Consider the following 20,452-nt stretch of genomic DNA (forward strand, 5'->3'; position numbering starts at 1 on the left):
GTATACCTGCTCACAGTGCACCATGGGTGTCACAGGTAATTATCTGCATGCTCTGTTGGCCTGTATACCTGCTCACAGTGCACCATGGGTGTCACAGGTAATTACTGTATGTTCTCTATAGGTGAAAGATCTGGACTGCAGACAGGCCAATTCAGCACCCGGGCTCTTCTCCGACGAAGCCATGTGGTTGTAATAGCTGCAGTATGTGGTTTTGCATTGTCCTGCTGAAATACACAAGGCCTTCCCTGAAACAGACGTCCTCTGGAGGGGAGCATGTGTTATTCTAAAACCTTTATATACCTTTCAGCATTCATAGTTCCTTCCAAAACATGCAAGCTGCCCATACCGTATGCACTTATGCACCCCCATACCATCAGAGATGCTGGCTTTTGAACTGAACGCTGATAACACGCTGGAAGGTCTCCCTCCTCTTTAGCCCGGAGGACACGGCGCCCTTCATTACCAACAAGAATGTCGGATTTGGACTCGTCTGACCATAGAACACTTTCCCACTTTGAAACAGTCCATTTCAAATGAGTCTTGGCCCACAGGACACGACGGCGCTTCTGGACCATGTTCAGATATGGCTTCCTTTTTGCATGATAGAGCTTTAGCTGGCATCTGCAGATGGCACGGCGGATTGTGTTTACCGACTGTGCTTTCTGGAAGTATTCCTGGGCCCATTTAGTAATGTCATTGACACAATCATGCCGATGAGTGATGCAGAGTCGTCTGAGGGCCCGAAGACCACGGGCATCCAATACAGGTCTTCGGCCTTTGAACATTTGTAATATTATCTATGTTCTGTTGTGAATAAAATATAGGCTCATGTGATTTGAAAGTGCTTAATTTGTTATTTCATTCAAATATAAAGAACTTTTCTAGAATTCTGGTTGTTTATATGTTTGCTGGGAGTGGCAAGGTGGTGCAGTGGTTAGCACTATTGCCTCACACCTCTGGGACCCGGGTTCAAGTCTCCGCCTGGGTCACATGTGTGTGGAGTTTGCATGTTCTCCCCATGTCGTCGTGGGATTTTCTCCAGGTACTCCGGTTTCCCCCACAGTCCAAAAACATGCTGAGGCTAATTGGAGTTGCTAAATTGCCCGACTGGTATGTGAATGTGCCCTGCGATGGGTTGGCCCCCCATCCTGGGTTGTTCCCTACCTTTTGCCTATTGCTTCCGGGATAGGCTCCGGACCCCCAGCGACCCAGTAGGATAAGCGGTTTGGAAAATGGATGGATGGATGTATGTTTGCAGCAAACTATTTTGTGAATAAAAGCTATCTCAATGCCCATCGCCCCCCTACTTTTTTGCTGTTATTTTTATTAATTATTATTATTACTGTTTGATTCATGTATTGTATGTTTCAGTCATTACAGATATGTATGAAAGTGTGTCCGTGAATGTATGGACATTCATATCTATGTATTAATATACACTGCTCAAAAAAATTGAAGGAACACTTTTTAATCAGAGTATAGCATCAAGTCTATTAAAATTCTGGGATATTGATCAGGTCAGTTAAGTAGCGGAGGGGGTTGTTAATCAGTTTCAGCCGCTTTAGTGTTAATGAAATTATCAACAGGTGAACTAGAGGGGCAACAATGAGACGACCCCCAAACCAGGAATGGTTTAACAGGTGGAGGCCACTGGCATTTTTCCCTCCTCATCTTTTCTGACAGTTTTTTCACTAGTTTTGCATTTGGTGACGGTCAGTGTCACTACTGGTAGCATGAGGCGATACCTGGACCCTACAGAGGTTGCACAGGTAGTCCAACTCCTCCAGGATGGCGCATCAATACGTGCCATTGCCAGAAGGTTTGCTGTGTCTCCCAGCACAATCTCAAGGGCATGGAGGAGATTCCAGGAGACAGGCAGTTATTCAAGGAGAACTGGACAGGGCCGTAGAAGGTCCTTAACCCATCAGCAGGACCGGTATCTGCTCCTTTGTGCAAGGAGGAAGAGGATGAACACTGCTGGAGCCCTACAAAATGACCTCCATCAGGCCACTGGTGTGAATGTCTCTCAGCAAACAATCAGAAACAGACATCATAAGGGTGCCCTGAGGACCCAATGACCTCTAGTGGGCCCTGTGCTCATTGCCCAGCACCATGGAGCTCGATTGGCATTTGCCATAGAATACCAGAATTTGCAGGTCGGCCACTGGCACCCTGTGCTTTTCACAGATGAGAGCAGGTTCACCATGAGCACATGTGACAGACATGAAAGGGTCTGGAGAAGCCATGGAGAACGTTATGCTGCCTGCAGCATTGTTCAGCATGACCGGTTTGGTGGTGGGTCAGTGATTGTCTGGGGAGGCATATCCATGGAGGGACGCACAGTCTTCTACAGACTAGACAACGGCACCTTGACTGCCATTAGATATCAGGATGAAATTCTTGAACCCATTGTCAGACCCTATGCTGGTGCAGTGAGTCCTGGGTTCCTCCTGGTGCACGACAATGCCCGGCCTCATGTGGCAAGAGCATGTAGGCAGTTCCTGGAGGATGAAGGAATTGATAGCGTTGACTGCCCCGCACGCTCGCCTGACCTAAATCCAATAGAACACTTCTGGGACACTCTCACACACACGTACCCTGTGGCAGACACTCTCACACACACGTACCCTGCGGCAGACAATCTCACACACGCGTACCCTGTCACAGACACTCTCACACACACGTACCCTGTCACACACTCTCACATACGCGTACCCTGTCGCAGACACTCTCACAGATGCGAACCATGTCACAGACACTCTCACACACGCGTACCCTGCGGCAGACACTCTTACACACACGTACCCTGTCACAGACACTCTCACACACGCGTACCCTGCCACAGACACTCTCACACACGCGTACCCTGCCGCAGACACTCTCACACACGCGTACCCTGTCACAGACACTCTCACACACACGTACCCTGTCGCAGACACTCTCACACACACGTACCCTGCCACAGACACTTTCACACACGCGTACCCTGCCACAGACACTCTCACACACGCGTACCCTGTCACAGACACTCTCACACACGCGTACCCTGTCGCAGACACTCTCACACACACGTACCCTGCCACAGACACTCTCACACACGCGTACCCTGTCACAGACACTCTCACACACGCGTACCCTGCCACAGACACTCTCACACACGCGTACCCTGTCACAGACACTCTCACACACACGAACACTGTCACAGACACTCTCACACACACTCCATTATATGCGAGTCCGCTATATCCGATGCTTTTTCTGTATGTAATTAAAGGTGCACAACCGGCAGTCCTCGTTTGTTATAGACGATATTCCGTTATAAGCGAGTCCATTATAACATGATTATGCTGCACCTTCGACTCCACCTAGCAGACATACTTATGAGGGGATTGAGGTATGGACGTTTTGAAAGGTATGACAGAAAGAAGCTTTTTCTGTCAGTTACTTAAAATGTTAGTGCCAGGAGTTTTCAAAACATTATACAACTTTGACTGGAATCAAATTCAACTATCTGATGAAACAAAAATGCTTTTTGGCAATAAACATTCAAGGGTGGTTTGGTGTAAAAAGAAGGATGGTTAGAATGAAATTAACCTTATCCCAACTGTAAAATATGGTGGAGGTTCTGTGATGTTGTGGAGCTGTTCCTCCAAAAACCCTGGAAACCTCGTTAGGGTACATGGTACTATGGGGTCCATGAAATACCAGGACATTTTATATCAAAATTTGGCTGCTGCTGCCAGGAAACAAAAACTGGGCCTTCGTTGGATCTTCCAGCAGGACGGTGATCCTAAGCACATGTCCAAATAAACATTAAAATGGTCAGCTGACCGCAGAATCAAGCTTCTGCCATGGCCATCTCAGTCCCCTGACCTGAACCCCACTGAAAACCTGTGGGCTGAGCTGAAGAGGAGAGTGTACAAGAGAGGGCTGAGGACCCTGGGTGATCTGGAGAGATTCTGTAAAGAGGAATGGTCTCAGATGCCCTGCTCTGTATTCTCCAACCTTATAAAATGTCATAGGAGACTCAGTGCTGTCATACTGGCAAAGGGAGGCTGAACAGAATATTAAAAGCAGGGCTGCCAATAATCGTGGCATGTGTTTTTGTTGAAAATAATTATTTCTTGATGAAGGATTTGTTTTTCTTTGAATAAATTTATTTCAATGAAAGGTTGGATTTTTCAATTTTTTTTCAGTGTGAGATGAAGCTGCTTCACCAAAAGGTGGATTTTTTTCTAACCCTTTTTACAAATCTTTACAAGGGGGCCAATAATTGTGGAGGGACTGTATATTGTTTATATACGACACTGTATTTGAACTAAATGGTGGTAAGTTAAGCATGTCCTCTACTGTGAACACCCGTGTAAAATAATCATTAAACTCATTTACTATATAAATTTTCATTTTCAATTATAAGGCTCTTACTATCCTGCAGATGAGTGATTTCAGCTTTTAGAGCTCTTTTGGAGTTAAAATATTGGTAGAAAGTTTTAATGTCATCCTTAACCTCCAATGCAATCTTCCTTTCGACATTCCACTTACTGTAGCGAGTCTAATGTTATTTTTTAAGTCAACCTGCAGACTTTGATACTCCTGCTTTATTTTGAAATCACTAGCTATGTTCCGCCTTTTTATCTCCAGCGTACAGTGTGAAATACCCAGTAATACTCACCTCACTACCCACAGTTTACAGTGTGGAATACCCAGTAAGACTGACCTCAGTAACTCCAGTTTACAATGTGGAATACCCAGTCAGACTGACCTCAGTATCTCCAGTTTACAGTTTGAAATACCCAGTCAGACTGACCTCAGTATCTCCAGTTTACAGTGTAAGTCCTCCAGTCCAACAGAGAGCAGCTTCACTCCTGAGTCCTGCAGGTCATTGTTACTCAGGTCCAGCTCTCTCAGGGGTGAGGAGTTTGATCTGAGAGCTGAAGCCAGTGCCTCACAGCATTTCTCTGTGAGTTCACACCGGCCCACCCTTAAAAAGATTAAACACTTTTAAATCCACTTTTTACACTGCAGCACTGTATTCAAATGAGGAGAATAGGGACCATGACATAATGGATTTTCAGAAAACAATTAAATTATTAAAAATCATTTTAACAATCATTCCGATTCTGTTTGGTGTCCATTATTTTTTTGTCCATAACACGTTAAAGTCAACATGTTTATCTGTAACAGTGCCGTTAACTTTGCTAACCAACACAAATGTTTTGCATGGATTATATGGTTGAATGGATGTTTCCTGCTTCACTGCTTAATTATTTCTAGCATGGATCGAGGGCTGATAAGATTGTGGGATATAAGGAAGTAGGAGAAGAAAACAGAAGCGGTTTGTGTTTGTTTATTATGTAACTGCTGAAAGGCATTGTGGGTTTTCTTGCTGTCCAGTTACTTTTGTGCAAAATGCATATTCTGTACTCACTGCAGCTTCTCCAGTTTACAGCTGAGATCCTACAGTACAGCAGAGAGCAGCCACCACACAATACTGACCTCAGTATCCCCAGTTTACAGTGTAGAATATCCAGTAATACTGGCCTCAGTATCCCCAGTTTACAGTGTGGAATATCTAGTAGTACTGACCTCAGTATCTCTAGTTTACAGTGTGGAATACCCAGCAGTACTGGCCTCAGTATCTCCAGTTTAGAGTGTAGAATACCCAGTAATACTGACCTCAATATCTCCAGTTTACAGTGTAAATCTTCCAGTGCAGCAGAGAGCAGCTTCATTCCTGAATCTTTCAGGTTATTATCACTCAGGTCCAGCTCTCTCAGGGGGGAAGAGTTTGATCTTAGAGCTGAAGACAGCACTTCACAGTGTTTATCTATGAGATCACAGCTGTTCAGCCTGAAACAGAAAACACTTTAAGACACAGACATATACACATCCTACACATTAGTAAAATACAAAGCATTACAATAAGCATTTATTTTCAATGTAATTAGCAGCACAGCTTACACTTCAAAATGAATTATAGTCTGCAGAGTGTTCTGTGCGTCCTGACAATCTGCTGCAGTCATATGATCACTAATTGTGAGTCAGTGCATCTTTGCTCAAAACTAGAGGTAAAAACATTAAGTACAAGCTACAGCCAAAAATCACAGAATATACAGGAATATATAGGAACACAACAACAAGACGTGAACCCTCCCATAACAGTCAGACCAGTGCTTCCAGTGCAGTCCTTAGCCATTTTTCTGCCAGGTGTCCCTACACTCGAGACATATCACTGAAAGGAGGAGATGTGAACATTCCCAGCAGCTAATGCAGCAGCAACTGGCACTTGGATTCCTGATCCCATGAGTAAAATCCTTTTTCTCCCTGTATTGTTATACCTGGGAACATGTCAAATCACCAATTACGTCTGGGTGATATGACGATATTATCGGTAATGAGCGTAATCAGACAAGTATCCCGGTGTCGATATCTGACAGTGACTAACCGGCGATTATCGTCTTTGCTGGAGAAACTCGCTTAGGCTACATACAAAGCAAGATAACAGAAGGATTCATGATTTGCTTTCAGTTCAGCTTTCTAACCTAAGATTCTGAGGCAGTTAAAAAGAAACATTGCACAGAATTTCACAAGCATTGTCCCTTGCAGTAACCATGCATTCGCCATTCTTGTAAGTTCAGTATTGTCACATCACCAACTTCTATCTCTGAGTCAGCAGCCAGAATGTCAGTCATTCAAGTGCAGCTTTCTGATGGGAATTCTGAGCTTCCCATTTTTTGCCTAGTTTAGAAAGTACTGAGACATTCAGTAGCTCTCCGGTTTTCTGGGAGAGAGTTCCAGAGTTTGGGCCCATAGTGACTAAAAGCTGCCCCCTCCCTCCCCAGCCGGGTTTTAGGAATAATCAGTAAATTACTACCGGATGATCTGACTGATCTGCCTGGGACATACCTTACAGTCATGTTACTGAGGCAGGACAGAGCTAAACCCTGTAAATATTTAAAATTAGCAAATGACCTTTAAAATCATAGATTATCATAGATTAAATCATAGATTAAAATTCGTAGTAGATGTGAAACAGACAATCTATTCTACTAGAAACAAAAGCAGGTATTATTTTTCGCCAGCCAGCATATAACAGCAGACCCCATAACTTATGTGGAGGGACGAACAAGACAAGCACTTACGAATGTTAATTTCTGTACAAAGTAAGAAAATTGCAGACAGCCTTGATAATCCAGCTATGAATCCCAGCCCGAGTTAAAATATAAAAAACCATTAACAGTTTTTAAATGAACTCAGCCTGACTATTAATTAGCTTTAAAAGCTTGTCCGTTGTCCGTTCCTACCCCTGAGCTCGGCAAAATATATTATAGGTCACCCCCCCCTTTGGCAAGTTTCATAGTGAAGGAACCGACATTACACCCCAACACCTACTTAGACACCTACTGCTTCAGGTCCAAAGTACAGTATCAGACGTTCCATTGCCTCATTAACTACAACAGTGTTTCTCAACCAACTTCCACAGTCCTTCACCCTTACATCTGAAGCCCTGTGTGAAAATGAACTTGAACGGGTAACTGTGCACATGGAGAAATCGCTTCACAGCACCTAGATCTTGTATCTCCGCTTAAGAAGATAAAGCATAGAGATAAGAAACCTGTCCCCTGGTGCTCTGATCATACGCGTAACTTAAACAGGCTTCACACAAGCTAGAGCGCAAATGGGGCTTAACTAAACTAGAAGTTTTCAGATCTACCTGGAAGGAGCCTCTCTAAGTACAGACTGCGAGGTCTGTGTACCTCTCCAGACTCATGGAAGAGAACAAAAATAATCCTAAATTCCTGTTTGAATCTCTGTCTAGGTTAACACAGAATTCTTCAACATTAAACTCACAAGTCTCACAAGCTTTTATGAGTGATGACTTTATTACATTTGTAATGGTAAAATAAAGATTAGACAGACCATCCAGTGCACGTCTGTAGCTACATACAGCTGCCAGCCTCCTGCTAGTCCTATGCCTACTGATAATGACACCTTTGAATCTTTCCTTCTTATGAAACAATCAGAACTTTTGAGCTTAGTTTCCTCCTGAAAATCCTCTACTAGCCTCGTAGACCAAATTCCTACAAAATTCCTGAAGGAGATTCGACCACTGATTAGCACCACCCTGTTAAATGTGTTAGACTCGTCTCTTAGGCTTGGATATGATCCAAAACCTTTTAACTAGCTGTTATTAGACCTGAACTAAAGAAACCAAATCTTGAACCTAGTGATTTAGGAAATTATAGGTTAATCTCCATTCATTTCAAAGATCCTGGAAAAGCTGTTGCTCACCAGCTGTCTTCTTTCCTACAGAGAAATAATGCGAATGAATTATATCAGTCTGGCTTTAGACCAAACCGCAGCACAGAAACAGCTTCAGTCAAAGTAGTGAATGATTTTCTTATGGCTTCTGACAGTGGCTGTATATCTGTGTTGGTATTACTAGACTTAACTGCAGCATTCGATACTGTGGACCATAATATCCTCTTGGACCGGCTAGAATCTGTGGTTGGCATTAAGGAGACAGCCCTCTCTTGGTTTGGCTCCTATTTAACTGATCATTATCAGTTTGTCCACGTGAACAATGAATCTTCCAAGATCACTAAAGTCAAATAAGGTGTAGTATCACACACACACACACACACACTCACACATACTCACACATACACACACACAGATAACAAGGGAGGCCAGCATTCCATCTTTTATGGCCCAAAGATTTAGGGACCTACGGACAGCAGAGTGGATCTCAAGGATAGGGGCCCCTCAACTTGGCACGCAACCCCCTCCCCATACATCCTGCCTTACATACCACAGATTCACCCAACACCCTAAAGAAAGTTTCTATTAAAGGTTCAGCCTTTGTATTCCCTATATATTGATTTACTCATGACTACTAGTCTCGATACCCAGATAGGTTTTGTTTGTGTGAGTCCTTAGACAGTCTTAGTGTTTAGCTACCCCTGCATACATGCTCTCATGATTATCGCAGAGGAATCTTGAGAATTAAATAATGTAACCAGGTATCTTAGTGTGGCTCCTAACTATCAGAGGTTCCTTATTTCTTTGTTTAACAACCCCCCCTTTTCCACATTCCTCTGTGGCCCTTATCTGATCTTTGTGGTCCATTAGCACTTCTTTGTCCTCTACTATTCTGCATTAAAAGACTGAATTAATGTCCATATTATCAATTTTGGGGAGACTCCATCCCGTGGGTACCCCGGACTCTTAAAGGGGCCACGCCCGTCTTGACTGCGCGGGTTCTGCCAGTCCCGCCGCCTGCGACAGCTACGTCTGATCAGGTTCGTGGATCAGTTCTTTACCCTCCAAGGGCTTTACTGGAGGAACTGGCCGCACAGGACTCTCCAGAGGTGGAACAGCTCGCAGAGCAGCTGCGGCGTGACTTCGCTGCATTCACTCCCGCCTCTCCTCAGGGCGACTTGGAGAGGATAGCGGAGGACCTAAGGAGGCTTCTCCTATTACTGAGAGCCCCGGCTCCTGCAGCTCCTGCGCAGCCCGAGCAGCCGCCTCTGCCTGCAGCTCTCGCGCCCGAGCAGCCGCCTTTGCCTGCAGCTACGCCCGAGGCTCTCCCTCCACCTCTGCCGCCTCCGCCTGCAGCTACGCCTGAGGCTCTCCCTCTGCCTCTGCCGCCTCCACCTGCAGCTACGCCCAAGCCGCCTTTGCCTGCAGCTACGCCCGAGGCTCTCCCTCCGCCTCTGCCACCTCCGCCTGCAGCTACGCCCGAGGCGCTCCCTCCGTCTCTACCTGTGACTGCAATCCCTCTGCCGGTGACACTTGTTCCTGACCCCACTCCAGTCCCTCCAGCTTCTGTCCCTCCTGCCCAAGTCCCCAAGGAGGTCCCGGACAGTCCGACCACCGCTCCTCCCTCCTTGGAGGTGGAGGAGCTTGAATGGGACCCCTCGGGATCCTTCTGGTGACTTCCCTGCCCTCGCCCCGGCGAGGTCGACCCCGGCCAAGACCCCGCATGTCTGTGTCCCGTAAGGGGAGAGGACACAGACGCAGGGCTGGGGTCCCACCTGCCCTGCCCCCTGGCCCGCCCTTGTTCGACTTGGCTAGGGCTCGGGGGCGCCTACTGGTCCTGGGACTCCAGGTTGGCCATCACCGGCGGTTCCCCCTCTGAAGCCTCGTCACCCTGCCTCACTCCCGCCTCCGACTCCACGTTGGTCGCCTGTGGGTTCCCCTGCTGCGGCTCCTCCGTTAACAGTTTTTAAATGAATTCTGCCTGACTATTAATCAGTTTTAAAAGCTTGTCCATTGTGGTGTGTAACCTCCATTTTTTAAGCATAATAATAATGATAATACATTAAGCATGATGTATCATTATTATTATTATTATAAACAAAGCGCCAGCTGTTTCGCTATTGGATTGTCACAGTTGCCTGACAACCAATTGACCAATCACAGCCTAACTTCCAACCAGCCAATCACAACATGAACCGCTGTTCCTCTGGGCAAAATCGTTCTGTAATTTAATAATAATTAAACCAAATTCATTATTAGATAATAGGTGTAATGCAAGGCTAAAACTTGGACTTTTGAATGTAAGATCACTGGCTCCTAAGGCACTACTAATAAATGAAATGATTACTGATTTTAGTCTTGGTCCTTATGGCTTACACAGACCTGACTTAAACCGAATGAATTCATGGCACTAAATGAATCTACTCCAGCTGATTACAGCATAACCCTCGAACAGATGGCAAAGGTGCTGGTGCTGCTGCAATATTTCAGTCTGACCTAGGAGTAGGCCTTCAATTAAATCAATTAATTGCCGATTAAAATGAGGTTGATAATTTTTCCGGCTGCAATAATTTTCTTTTGTATGCTTGTTTGTTTTTCTCTGCCAAATGGGAATATCGGCTCTTTTTAGCAAACCAGCTCATTTGGCTCAGGTCATTTGTTTAAGTCGCTTCTAAACAGCTCTTTTTAAAAAAACCCGCCCTCTCTTCGTTTAACCTGATGCTGATTAGCGTGACCTGATTTAAGCTTGTTAAAAATAAGGCGCCGTCTCGTGAGCGGGCTTTTTCAGAAGACAACATGTTCTGGCCACTGTCATCCTTAATGTTTAGGCAGCTCAAAAACCTGGACAATTCTATAATCATTAATAAAACGGCTCTTGAACAGCAGCCGGCTCCCATCGTTCACTAAAGAGTCGGCGCAAAGAGCCGTCTTGTTTGCGAACGACACATCACTAGTAATGAGGCGTGAACTTTCATGTCAGGGGACTCTTTGCACGTCAGCTTCCGTATTCATGGAAATGCGGCTCGCTCATTTCCGGTCTGTGGAAAATTACATGCCGCTTGCAGGACTTTCCCAAACTTATGATCAATGACATATAAACATATAAACACTATAAACAGGATAACTCTCCACACATAGACGTTACACTCATGTTTGGTCTCATCTTCATGGATATGAGACGACGAGTATCATACTCACAGATTTAAGGCAGTATAACTTTCCCTAAGAGAAATATAGAACATTCGGCTAAACCCACCACAATGAGAGACCCTCTCACATGGTAGAACAAGGGAATTATGACCGCCCCATAAAGTGATCTGATTGGCTGGGGACCAGAGAATCAAGGTCAGGAATTCCCCTTAAATTAACCATTGACCGAAATTGGTCAGTCTTCAGAGACATGCCATCACCTGGTTTGGATACTTAAGGAAGGGCCTCAGAAGAAGGCAGGGAGTCACTCTGTAATCAGAGCTCCCGCAGAGAACTGGGTGAAAGTCCATCTGTAGTCAGATACTTTCCACAGAACTTTGTGCACTATCAGCTGAGGAATGTGATTGTTTAATATTGTATTTGTCCTAATGGAAATGTATTTACGAGTATGTGGCCACATGTCAATGATTGTACATTGTAGTATATTTAATAAATGTTGTTTTGATTACTTTATGACTGTCTGATTTGCTAACTTCATTAAAAACTTTACAGATTTGATTTCTATCCTGATTAGGACCAAAGTGGTAAATACTCTCTTGCAGCCTCTGGGTTAAATCCCCTTTATTCAGATCCCAAACTCGACTGCCCAAGTTAAGTTTGGTGGATACCAAAACCACACCTCTGGAGTTCGCACACGCTCAGTTACGGGCCGACGTAACCTCTGAGGTCAACACATGCTGATGAAAGGTACCATGGGCCAGTGGGCGGCTCCTTACAATTACATGCAATAAATTATATTTCTTGCTCGGAAATTTCCAGACTAAACTAGCTACGGATTTGCATACGGGCTGTTGAGGCACCTGCTTTTATTCATATGGAGTGTTTTGTTGTTAGTTCGCACTTTTTGTTTACAAAATTCCTAACTGGCAGTTTTGCCCGTTTTCCCTGTCTGAGACTAAAGTTTAATATTTTAAGGGCGATTTTGTTTACAGAGACTTCATAATACATTTTATTTATTGTTTTTGGTTCTGTTTGGTTTTTATTCAACTGCATTTTTTGTTAACAGAGACTGAGAGTCAATTTTATTTATTGTTTTTGGTTGTTTTGTGTCAGGAGTGCGGGGTAAGCGGGTGAGCGCACGGGCAGGCAAGCAGGCAGGAAGCAGGCAAGGAGGCGAAATACGGTGAAAACTGGGATTTAATAGGGGATCGGAAAAACCGGGACAGACCACGGGTACTGACATCAACTAACTTCAATGATGGATGAAAACCAAAGCAAGACACGGACTGAAATAGACAAGACTGGGCAAAAATAATCGGACACAGCTGTGCAAGATCAGGGAAGCACACGTGGATAATCAGGGGGCGTGGCACACACGAGGATCGGACGAGCCGGGAAGGACATTTTGTTTATTTATTTTGGAAATTAAAAATGTCTTCCAGTGCCACAGTTAAATGTTCTTTAGAAATTAAAGTTCATTGATCGTTGAAAGGGTGTACTTGCATTAATATGTCATTATTATTACATCAGTTGAAAATGGTCTCACAACGGCAATATTATCGTTTATCGCAATAATTCGTGGGACAATTAATCGTTCAGCAAAATTTGTTATCGTGACAGGCCTACCTAGGAGTGTCTGAGCAAAGTGCTTATAGCTTTAGCACTTTTGAAATTCTTCTTCTTAGTCTTGCGGGATGATCTCTTTGTAGTTCTTCACCTCCAATCACCATTGTTATTGTGTATAGACCGCCTGGTCCCTAACCTCCAATCACCATTCTTATTGTGTATAGACCGCCTGGTTCCTAACCTCCAATCACCATTGTAATTGTGCATAGACTGCCTGGTCCCTAACCTCCAATCACCATTCTTATTGTGTATAGACTGCCTGGTTCCTAACCTCCAATCACCATTGTAATTGTGCATAGACTGCCTGGTCCCTAACCTCCAATCACCATTCTTATTGTGTATAGACCGCCTGGTTCCTAACCTCCAATCACCATGGTTATTGTGTAGAAATTGCCTGGTCCCTAACCTCCAATCACCATTCTTATTGTGTATAGACCGCCTGGTTCCTAACCTCCAATCACCATGGTTATTGTGTAGAAATTGCCTGGTCCCTAACCTCCAATCACCATTCTTATTGTGTATAGACCACCTGGTTCCTAACCTCCAATCACCATGGTTATTGCGTAGAAATTGCCTGGTCCCTAACCTCCAATCACCATTCTTATTGTGTATAGACCGCCTGGTTCCTAACCTCCAATCACCATTGTTATTGTGTATAGACTGCCTGGTCCCTAACCTCCAATCACAATTGTTATTGTGTATAGACTGCCTGGATCCTAACCTCCAATCACCATGGTTATTGTGTAGAAAATGCCTGGTCCCTAACCTCCAATCACCATTGTTATTGTGTATAGACTGCATGGTCCCTAACCTCCAATCACCATTGTTATTGTGTATAGACTGCCTGGTCCCTAACCTCCAATCACAATTGTTATTGTGTATAGACTGCCTGGTCCCTGGAGTTTGCAGATTTTTCAACAATCCTGGTGATCACTACTGACAAAGCCATGAAATTAATATTCACATGGAGAACAACAGTGATCCTTTAACAACAACGTTTTCTGCTATGCTAGACTCTGTAGGTGTTTGTCAGAATGTAGTCGGGCTACTCATGCCTGTAACCACACCCTGGATTTGATTCTTAGCCATGGTGTCCTGGTGGAACATATATCTATTATACCTCAGAATCCTCTACTTTCATATCATTACTTGTTAACGTTTGATATACAGTATAGCCTCCCTTCGGCTCCAGGTCCAAAGTACAGTATCAGACGTTCCATTGCCTCATTAACTACAACGGCGTTTCTCAACCGACTTCCACAGTCCTTCAGCCTTACATCTGAAGCCCCATGTGAAAATGAACTTGAATGGGTAACTGTGCAAATGGAGAAAATGCTTCACAGCACCTAGATCTTGTAGCTCCACTTAAGAAGATAAAGCATAGAGATAAGAAACCTGCCCCCTGGTGCTCTGATCATACGCGTAACGTAAACAGGCTTCACGCAAGCTAGAGCACAAATGGGGCTCAACTAAACTAGAAGTTTTCAGATCTACCTGGAAGGAGCCTCTCTAAGTACAGACTGCGAGGTCTGTGTACCTCTCCAGACTCATTGAAGAGAACAAAAATAATCCTAAATTCCTATTTGAATCTCTGTCTAGGTTAACAAAGAATTCTTCAACATTAAACTCATAAGTCTCACAAGCTTTTATGAGTGATGACTTTATTACATTGGTAATGGTAAAATAAAGATTAGACAGACCATCCAGTGCACGTCTGTAGCTACATACAGCTGCCAGCCTCCTGCTAGTCCTATGCGTACTGATAATGACACTTTTGAATCTTTCCTTCTTATAAAACAATCAGAACTTTTGAGCTTAGTTTCCTCCTGCAAATCCTCTACTAGCCTCGTAGACCCAATTCCTACAAAATTCCTGAAGGAGATTCGACCACAGATTAGCACCACCCTGTTAAATGTGTTAGACTCGTCTCTTAAGCTTGGATATGATCCAAAACCTTTTAAACTACCTGTTATTAGACCTGTTCTAAAGAAACCTTGAAAATCTTGAACCTAGTGATTTAGGAAATTATAAATCAATCTCAAATCTTCCGCTCATTTCAAAGATCCTGGAAAAGCTGTTGCTCGCCAGCTGTCTTCTTTCCTACAGAAAAATAATGCTAATGAATTATATCAGTCTTGCTTTACACCAAACCACAGCACAGAAACAGCTTCAGTCAAAGAATGATTTGCTTATGGCTTCTGACAGTGGCTGTATGTCTGTGTTGGTATTACTAGACTTAACTGCAGCATTCGATACTGTGGACCATAATATCCTCTTGGACCGGCTGGAATCTGTGGTTGGCATTAAGGAGGCAGCCCTCTCTTGGTTTGGCTCCTATTTAACTGATCATCATCAGTTTGTCAACGTGAACAATGAATCTTCCAAGATCACTAAAGTCAAATATGGTGTAGTATCACACACACACACATACGACAGGGCTGAGATTCCAGGCTGCCTGAGATAAGGCCTAGTCTACTATGAGAGGTACTCGCTGGCCTGGGTACAAAAGGGGGGTCAGTGACCCCACACACACACACAGATACACACACACACACACACAGATACACACAGATAATAATGGAGGGCAGCATTCCATCTTTTATAGCTCAAAGATTTAGGGACCTACGGACAGCAGAGTGGACCTCAAGGGACCCTCAACTTGACACGCAACCCCCCCCCCCCTGCTACATCCTGCCTTACTTTTAAGTTCGGCCTTTGTATTCCCTATATATTGATTTACTCATGACTACTAGTCTCGATACCCAGACAGGTTATGTTTGTGTGTCCTTAGACAATCTTAGTATTTAGCTACCCCTGCATACATGCTCTCATGATTATCCCAGAGGAATCTTGAGAATTAAATAATGTAACCAGGTATCTTAGTGTGGCTCCTAACTATCAGAGGTTCCTTATTTCTTTGTTTAACAACCCCCCCTTTTCCACATTCCTCTGTGGCCCTTATCTGATCTTTGTGGTCCGTTAGCACTTCTTTGTCCTCTACTATTCTGCATTAAAAGACTGAATTAATGTCCATATTATCAATTCTGGAGAGCAGGTCATTGGGATAATTCGATTATTTCTCTCCAACTCAGAACTCGGATGAAAACGTCACGAAACATCAGCAAAAAATGTCACTTTCCGTCGCAAACACACCTCCTTTATGATGTTGATGTCGGACAGAATTTTCTTGTCCGAGTTGCCCCTGTGATGTAATTTCAACATGGTGGTTTGTAGTTTGTTTGCCTCTCGAAAAAAGAATATCGCTATGAATGTACTGAAATACTTTATTAAGCTTTTAATGTGGTTTGACTAATTCGTGTTTCTTCTTTGTTTGTCTCTCTGAAATAATAATCTTACTCCAAAACTGCTAAAATATAAGTATTGTCATAACTTGGGAGATTGTCGGATGTGATATCACTCAACTCGGAATTTCCGAGTTCCGAGAGATAATTGAATGCTCCATAAGCCACACCAACCAAAATATGTAGTTCCCAGATGTGCAATTTAAATTGGTATTTCCACAATCTAACGGCCACGCCTATCTAAGGGTAAGATGTGCTATTTAAATGTGAATATGTCATGTAATGTCTGTACAAATGATCCAAAGTAGCAACCTCTGTTGATGTATATGGATGTGATTTATTAACATGCATAATATCATAAATTGTTAATTAATTAATACAGATGGTATGAGGTGTGAACAGCCAGGCTGGTATGGCATGTTTGGTGTCAAACTGATGGAAAATCACTCCTGACTCCAGATCTGTCAGTGGTTACCATGACTACCACAGACACCCCTCCGAAAGCCCGCCAACTAGATGATCAGCCATTGCTTCAGGTGTCGAATTCCTGGTCATCCCTATTCATGAATTTAGACCATAAAACATGACACCTCAGAATAGAGCAGGTGGAAGAAGAGAGAGGAGCAGAGGAGAACATCAGCCCCGCAGAGGGAGGAGAAGAGAAGCCCCGGGAGAAGAGCAGCCCATGAGAAGCCCTCCTGAAGCCTGCCGGTGAAGGCCTGCTACCCAACAGAGAACTGCAACCAAGACAGAGCCTTTCACCTTAAAGCTTCACAAGGAGAGAGAACCCAAGGGGCTCCACTCCAACAACCGCTCCAGACGCCGCGCCTCCTTGGGTGCTACCATTCCCTCAGCTCATCACCTCTGCGACCTACTGCCAAGACCCCCTCCACTCTGCCAACAAGTAAACCAGCTTCCTTTCATTCTAACTACCTAAGCGGTTCTGTTAGCCTGCTTTATGACTTTAGGGTCGTGTTTCCACAAACTGTGCTTGCTTTGCAGAACAGTATTTCCCATTTAAGGTAACCCATTTTAAATCTGGTCACTGCATTTTCATGTTACATTCTGTTTGGTTCTATTCCGTTATTTTGTGTTTGTTGTTTGTGTTAAGCGTAATGTCTGTCTTATGTTAGTTGTAGTGTTAGTTAGGAATAAATGCATGTCTTTTACACCACTTCAGCCTCCATTCATTGAGTGCTCACAATAGTCCTGCCTCTATGTGATCTGGCTACTAAGCTCTGAAACCTCAAACTCGCCTGAAATATTGCGAGACTCTCTCTCAACGGCCATGATGGGAGCTTCGCTACCGATCATTTACATTACCTGGTGATGCAGCTCGCTGGACGAGCCTTCTAACCCAGGTTTCTAAGCGATACTGGTAACTAGTGAATCCCATGTGATTCTCACATTAACCGACTCACGGGGATTTGCAATTGAGTTTGGAACAACCAACCATTCAGCATAACAATTAGTTAATAAACATAATTAAATAATAGATTAAAATGTAATTAATTTCAAAACATATTGGTGGAGATATTAACATTTACCTGAGCTAAATATTCCTACAATGGTGTCCCACAGGGATCAGTGATGGGCCGCTTCTGTACACTGTATATATTGGTCACATTATCAGAAATCATGGTGTTGGGTTTCATTGTTTTGCTGATGATACACAGTTATATATATCTGTTACGCCGGATGATGCATCACAGCTCTCGTTTAGAAGACTGTCGACTAGATATCCGGTGCTGGATGGCAAATAATTTCTTTATGTTAAACACAGAAAAACAGAAGTACTGTTAACTGGTCCGAAGGCGACTCAAAATAAGTCTGACAACCTCAACCTTGGTGGTCTTCCTACCCAACCTGACACAGTGGTCAGAGATCTTGGTGTTCTGGTTGATTCAGATCTATGTTTCGATGCTCATATAAAAAGCATCACCAAAGCTGTGTTCTATCATGTACGGAACCTCGCCAAGCTTCGGAAGATGCTCTCCTGTCATGAAGCGGAAACACTAACACCTTTATAACTTCCAGGCTGGATACTGTAATGCCTTCCTTTCTGGGTGCCCATCTGGATCCTCACATAAACTTCAGCTGGTACAAAATGCAGCAGCCAGAGTTCTTACAAACACTAATAAATGTGATTATGTTAGCCCTGTTCTATGCTCCCTTCACTGGCTTCCAGTTAAGTCTCGGATTAACTACAAAATACTGCTATTGACTTATAAAACACTGAATAGCCTTGCACCAGAATACCTTAGTAACCTGCTGGCCTTATACAACCCTGCTTTCTTCCATCTCAAGGAGCAGGATATCTGTTAGTACCCAGGGTAGAAAGAGCTACGGCAGGCTGCAGAGCTTTCTCTTATAGAGCTCTTCAGCTGTGGAATAGTCTTCCAGCGGATGTGTGGGATTCAGGCTGACTCTCAATATTCAAGTCTAGACTAAAAACACTCCTGTTTAGTTTAGCTTATAGGGACTCTAGTTCTAGCTCTAGCTAACTGCTCACTCCCAGTCAGACCTATAGTGTGAGGTGTAGAGCTGGGTGGGGATCGGTGCCATTGGCTTTGGATAAACTGAACTGTCAGTCTGTCACTTTAGCTTCACACCCCCTTGTGGAATTGGAGTGCTGACATTCAGGGACTCCCCATGCCTGCGTTCCCACCTGCCTCTCCCTCCTACTTATGCTGCCATAGCCATATCTGCCGGAGCTTACATACTGCACTCTCCTAACTGTTTGCACTGCCTCTAGTCTCCCCTACTTTGGCTAACTGCACATTTTATTTCCCCTACTCCCCCTGGGCTGTGCTGCCTGGAGACCCCACATTTTCAAGATATCCTGTCTACCCTGCTGCCTGCGACGTCTCCACTACCTGTGATGTCCTTCCGGCCTGCTCACCCTTCTGCCTGTGACATCGTCCCTGTTTACCCTGCTGCCGTACTACTGTTCACCCCCCCATCTGAAGCAGCTCCAGCACTTGCTGTCATCACCTCCCTGCCCCCCACTTTGTGACTGAAATGTTAAGATTGGGATAATGTGAATTAGGACTTTGCCATCTTGATCATTTGACTTCCTCTGCTGCCCCCTGGAGGACGGGCTCCCCCTTTGAGTCTGGTTAGGGTTAGGGCTTCCACTGCTGCCCCCTGGAGGACGGGCCCCCCCTTTCAGTCTGGTCCCTCCCAAGGATTCTTCTTTCTAGGGAGCTTTTCCTTGCCACTGTCATCTCTGACTTGCTCACTGGGGGCTTTGGGCAGGGATGCTGTAAAGTGCTTTGAGATGATGTAATGTTGTGAAAACACACTATACAAATAAAACTGTACTGAACTGAAATTGCATTCAGTGTTTGGTGGGGGGGGGGACTCAAAATGAGATCTGAACCAGCAACCTTCCGCTCATGGACACAGAGTCCGAGCCCAAAGAGTCACGCACCACACCCAGTATTTACAGAAATGCTTCCTACAGCATCCAGAACTGAAACGAATATGAGTGGTTTTCCCACTATTAATGAAAACTGGACCATTCTGTATGATGCTGTATCTTTAGTTATTTGTTACACAAAGGATGGTCGTGGAAATCTTGTCTTTTTTGTTTTTACTACATCACTACCTTCAGTTAATATAAACCAGATTAAAAAGGAACCTTGTTGTTAAAAGAGGGGAAATAAATTTTTTATATATATATATATATATATATATATATATATATATATATATATATATATATATATATATATCCATCCATCCATCCATTTTCCAAACCGCTTATCCTATTGGGTCGCGGGGGGTCCGGAGCCTATCCCGGAATCAATGGGCACGAGGCAGGGAACAACCCAGGATGGGGGGCCAGCCCATCGCAGGGCACACTCACACACCATTCACTCACACATGCACACCTATGGGCAATTCAGCAACTCCAATTAGCCTCAGCATGTTTTTGGACTGTGGGGGGAAACCGGAGTACCCGGAGGAAACCCCACGACAACATGGGGAGAACATGCAAACTCCACACACATGTAACCCAGGCGGAGACTCGAACCCAGGTCCCAGAGGTATGAGGCGACAGTGCTAACCACTGCACCACCATGCCGCCCCTATATATTATTAATTTA

The 20,452-nt window shown here is 44.2% G+C and overlaps 1 protein-coding gene across 3 annotated transcripts in view; it reads right to left on the reverse strand.

The window, feature by feature from the left end:
* The window catches only part of LOC125727174 (NACHT, LRR and PYD domains-containing protein 3-like), a 46,042-nt gene that overhangs the window by 5,849 nt on the left and 19,741 nt on the right, over positions 1–20,452 (reverse strand). For 2 of the 3 annotated variants that reach the window (XM_049003884.1, XM_049003886.1), the window contains 2 exons: positions 5,677–5,850; positions 4,808–4,981 (listed from right to left, as the gene is read on the reverse strand). In XM_049003884.1, coding sequence (XP_048859841.1) covers positions 4,808–4,981; positions 5,677–5,850 — 348 coding nt within the window. The remainder of the gene's footprint in view (positions 1–4,807; positions 4,982–5,676; positions 5,851–20,452) is intronic. The other variant, XM_049003885.1, reaches the window with a different exon arrangement.

This window comes from Brienomyrus brachyistius, unplaced genomic scaffold (assembly GCF_023856365.1).
Source record: "Brienomyrus brachyistius isolate T26 unplaced genomic scaffold, BBRACH_0.4 scaffold90, whole genome shotgun sequence".
Taxonomy (NCBI): Eukaryota; Metazoa; Chordata; class Actinopteri; order Osteoglossiformes; family Mormyridae; genus Brienomyrus; species Brienomyrus brachyistius.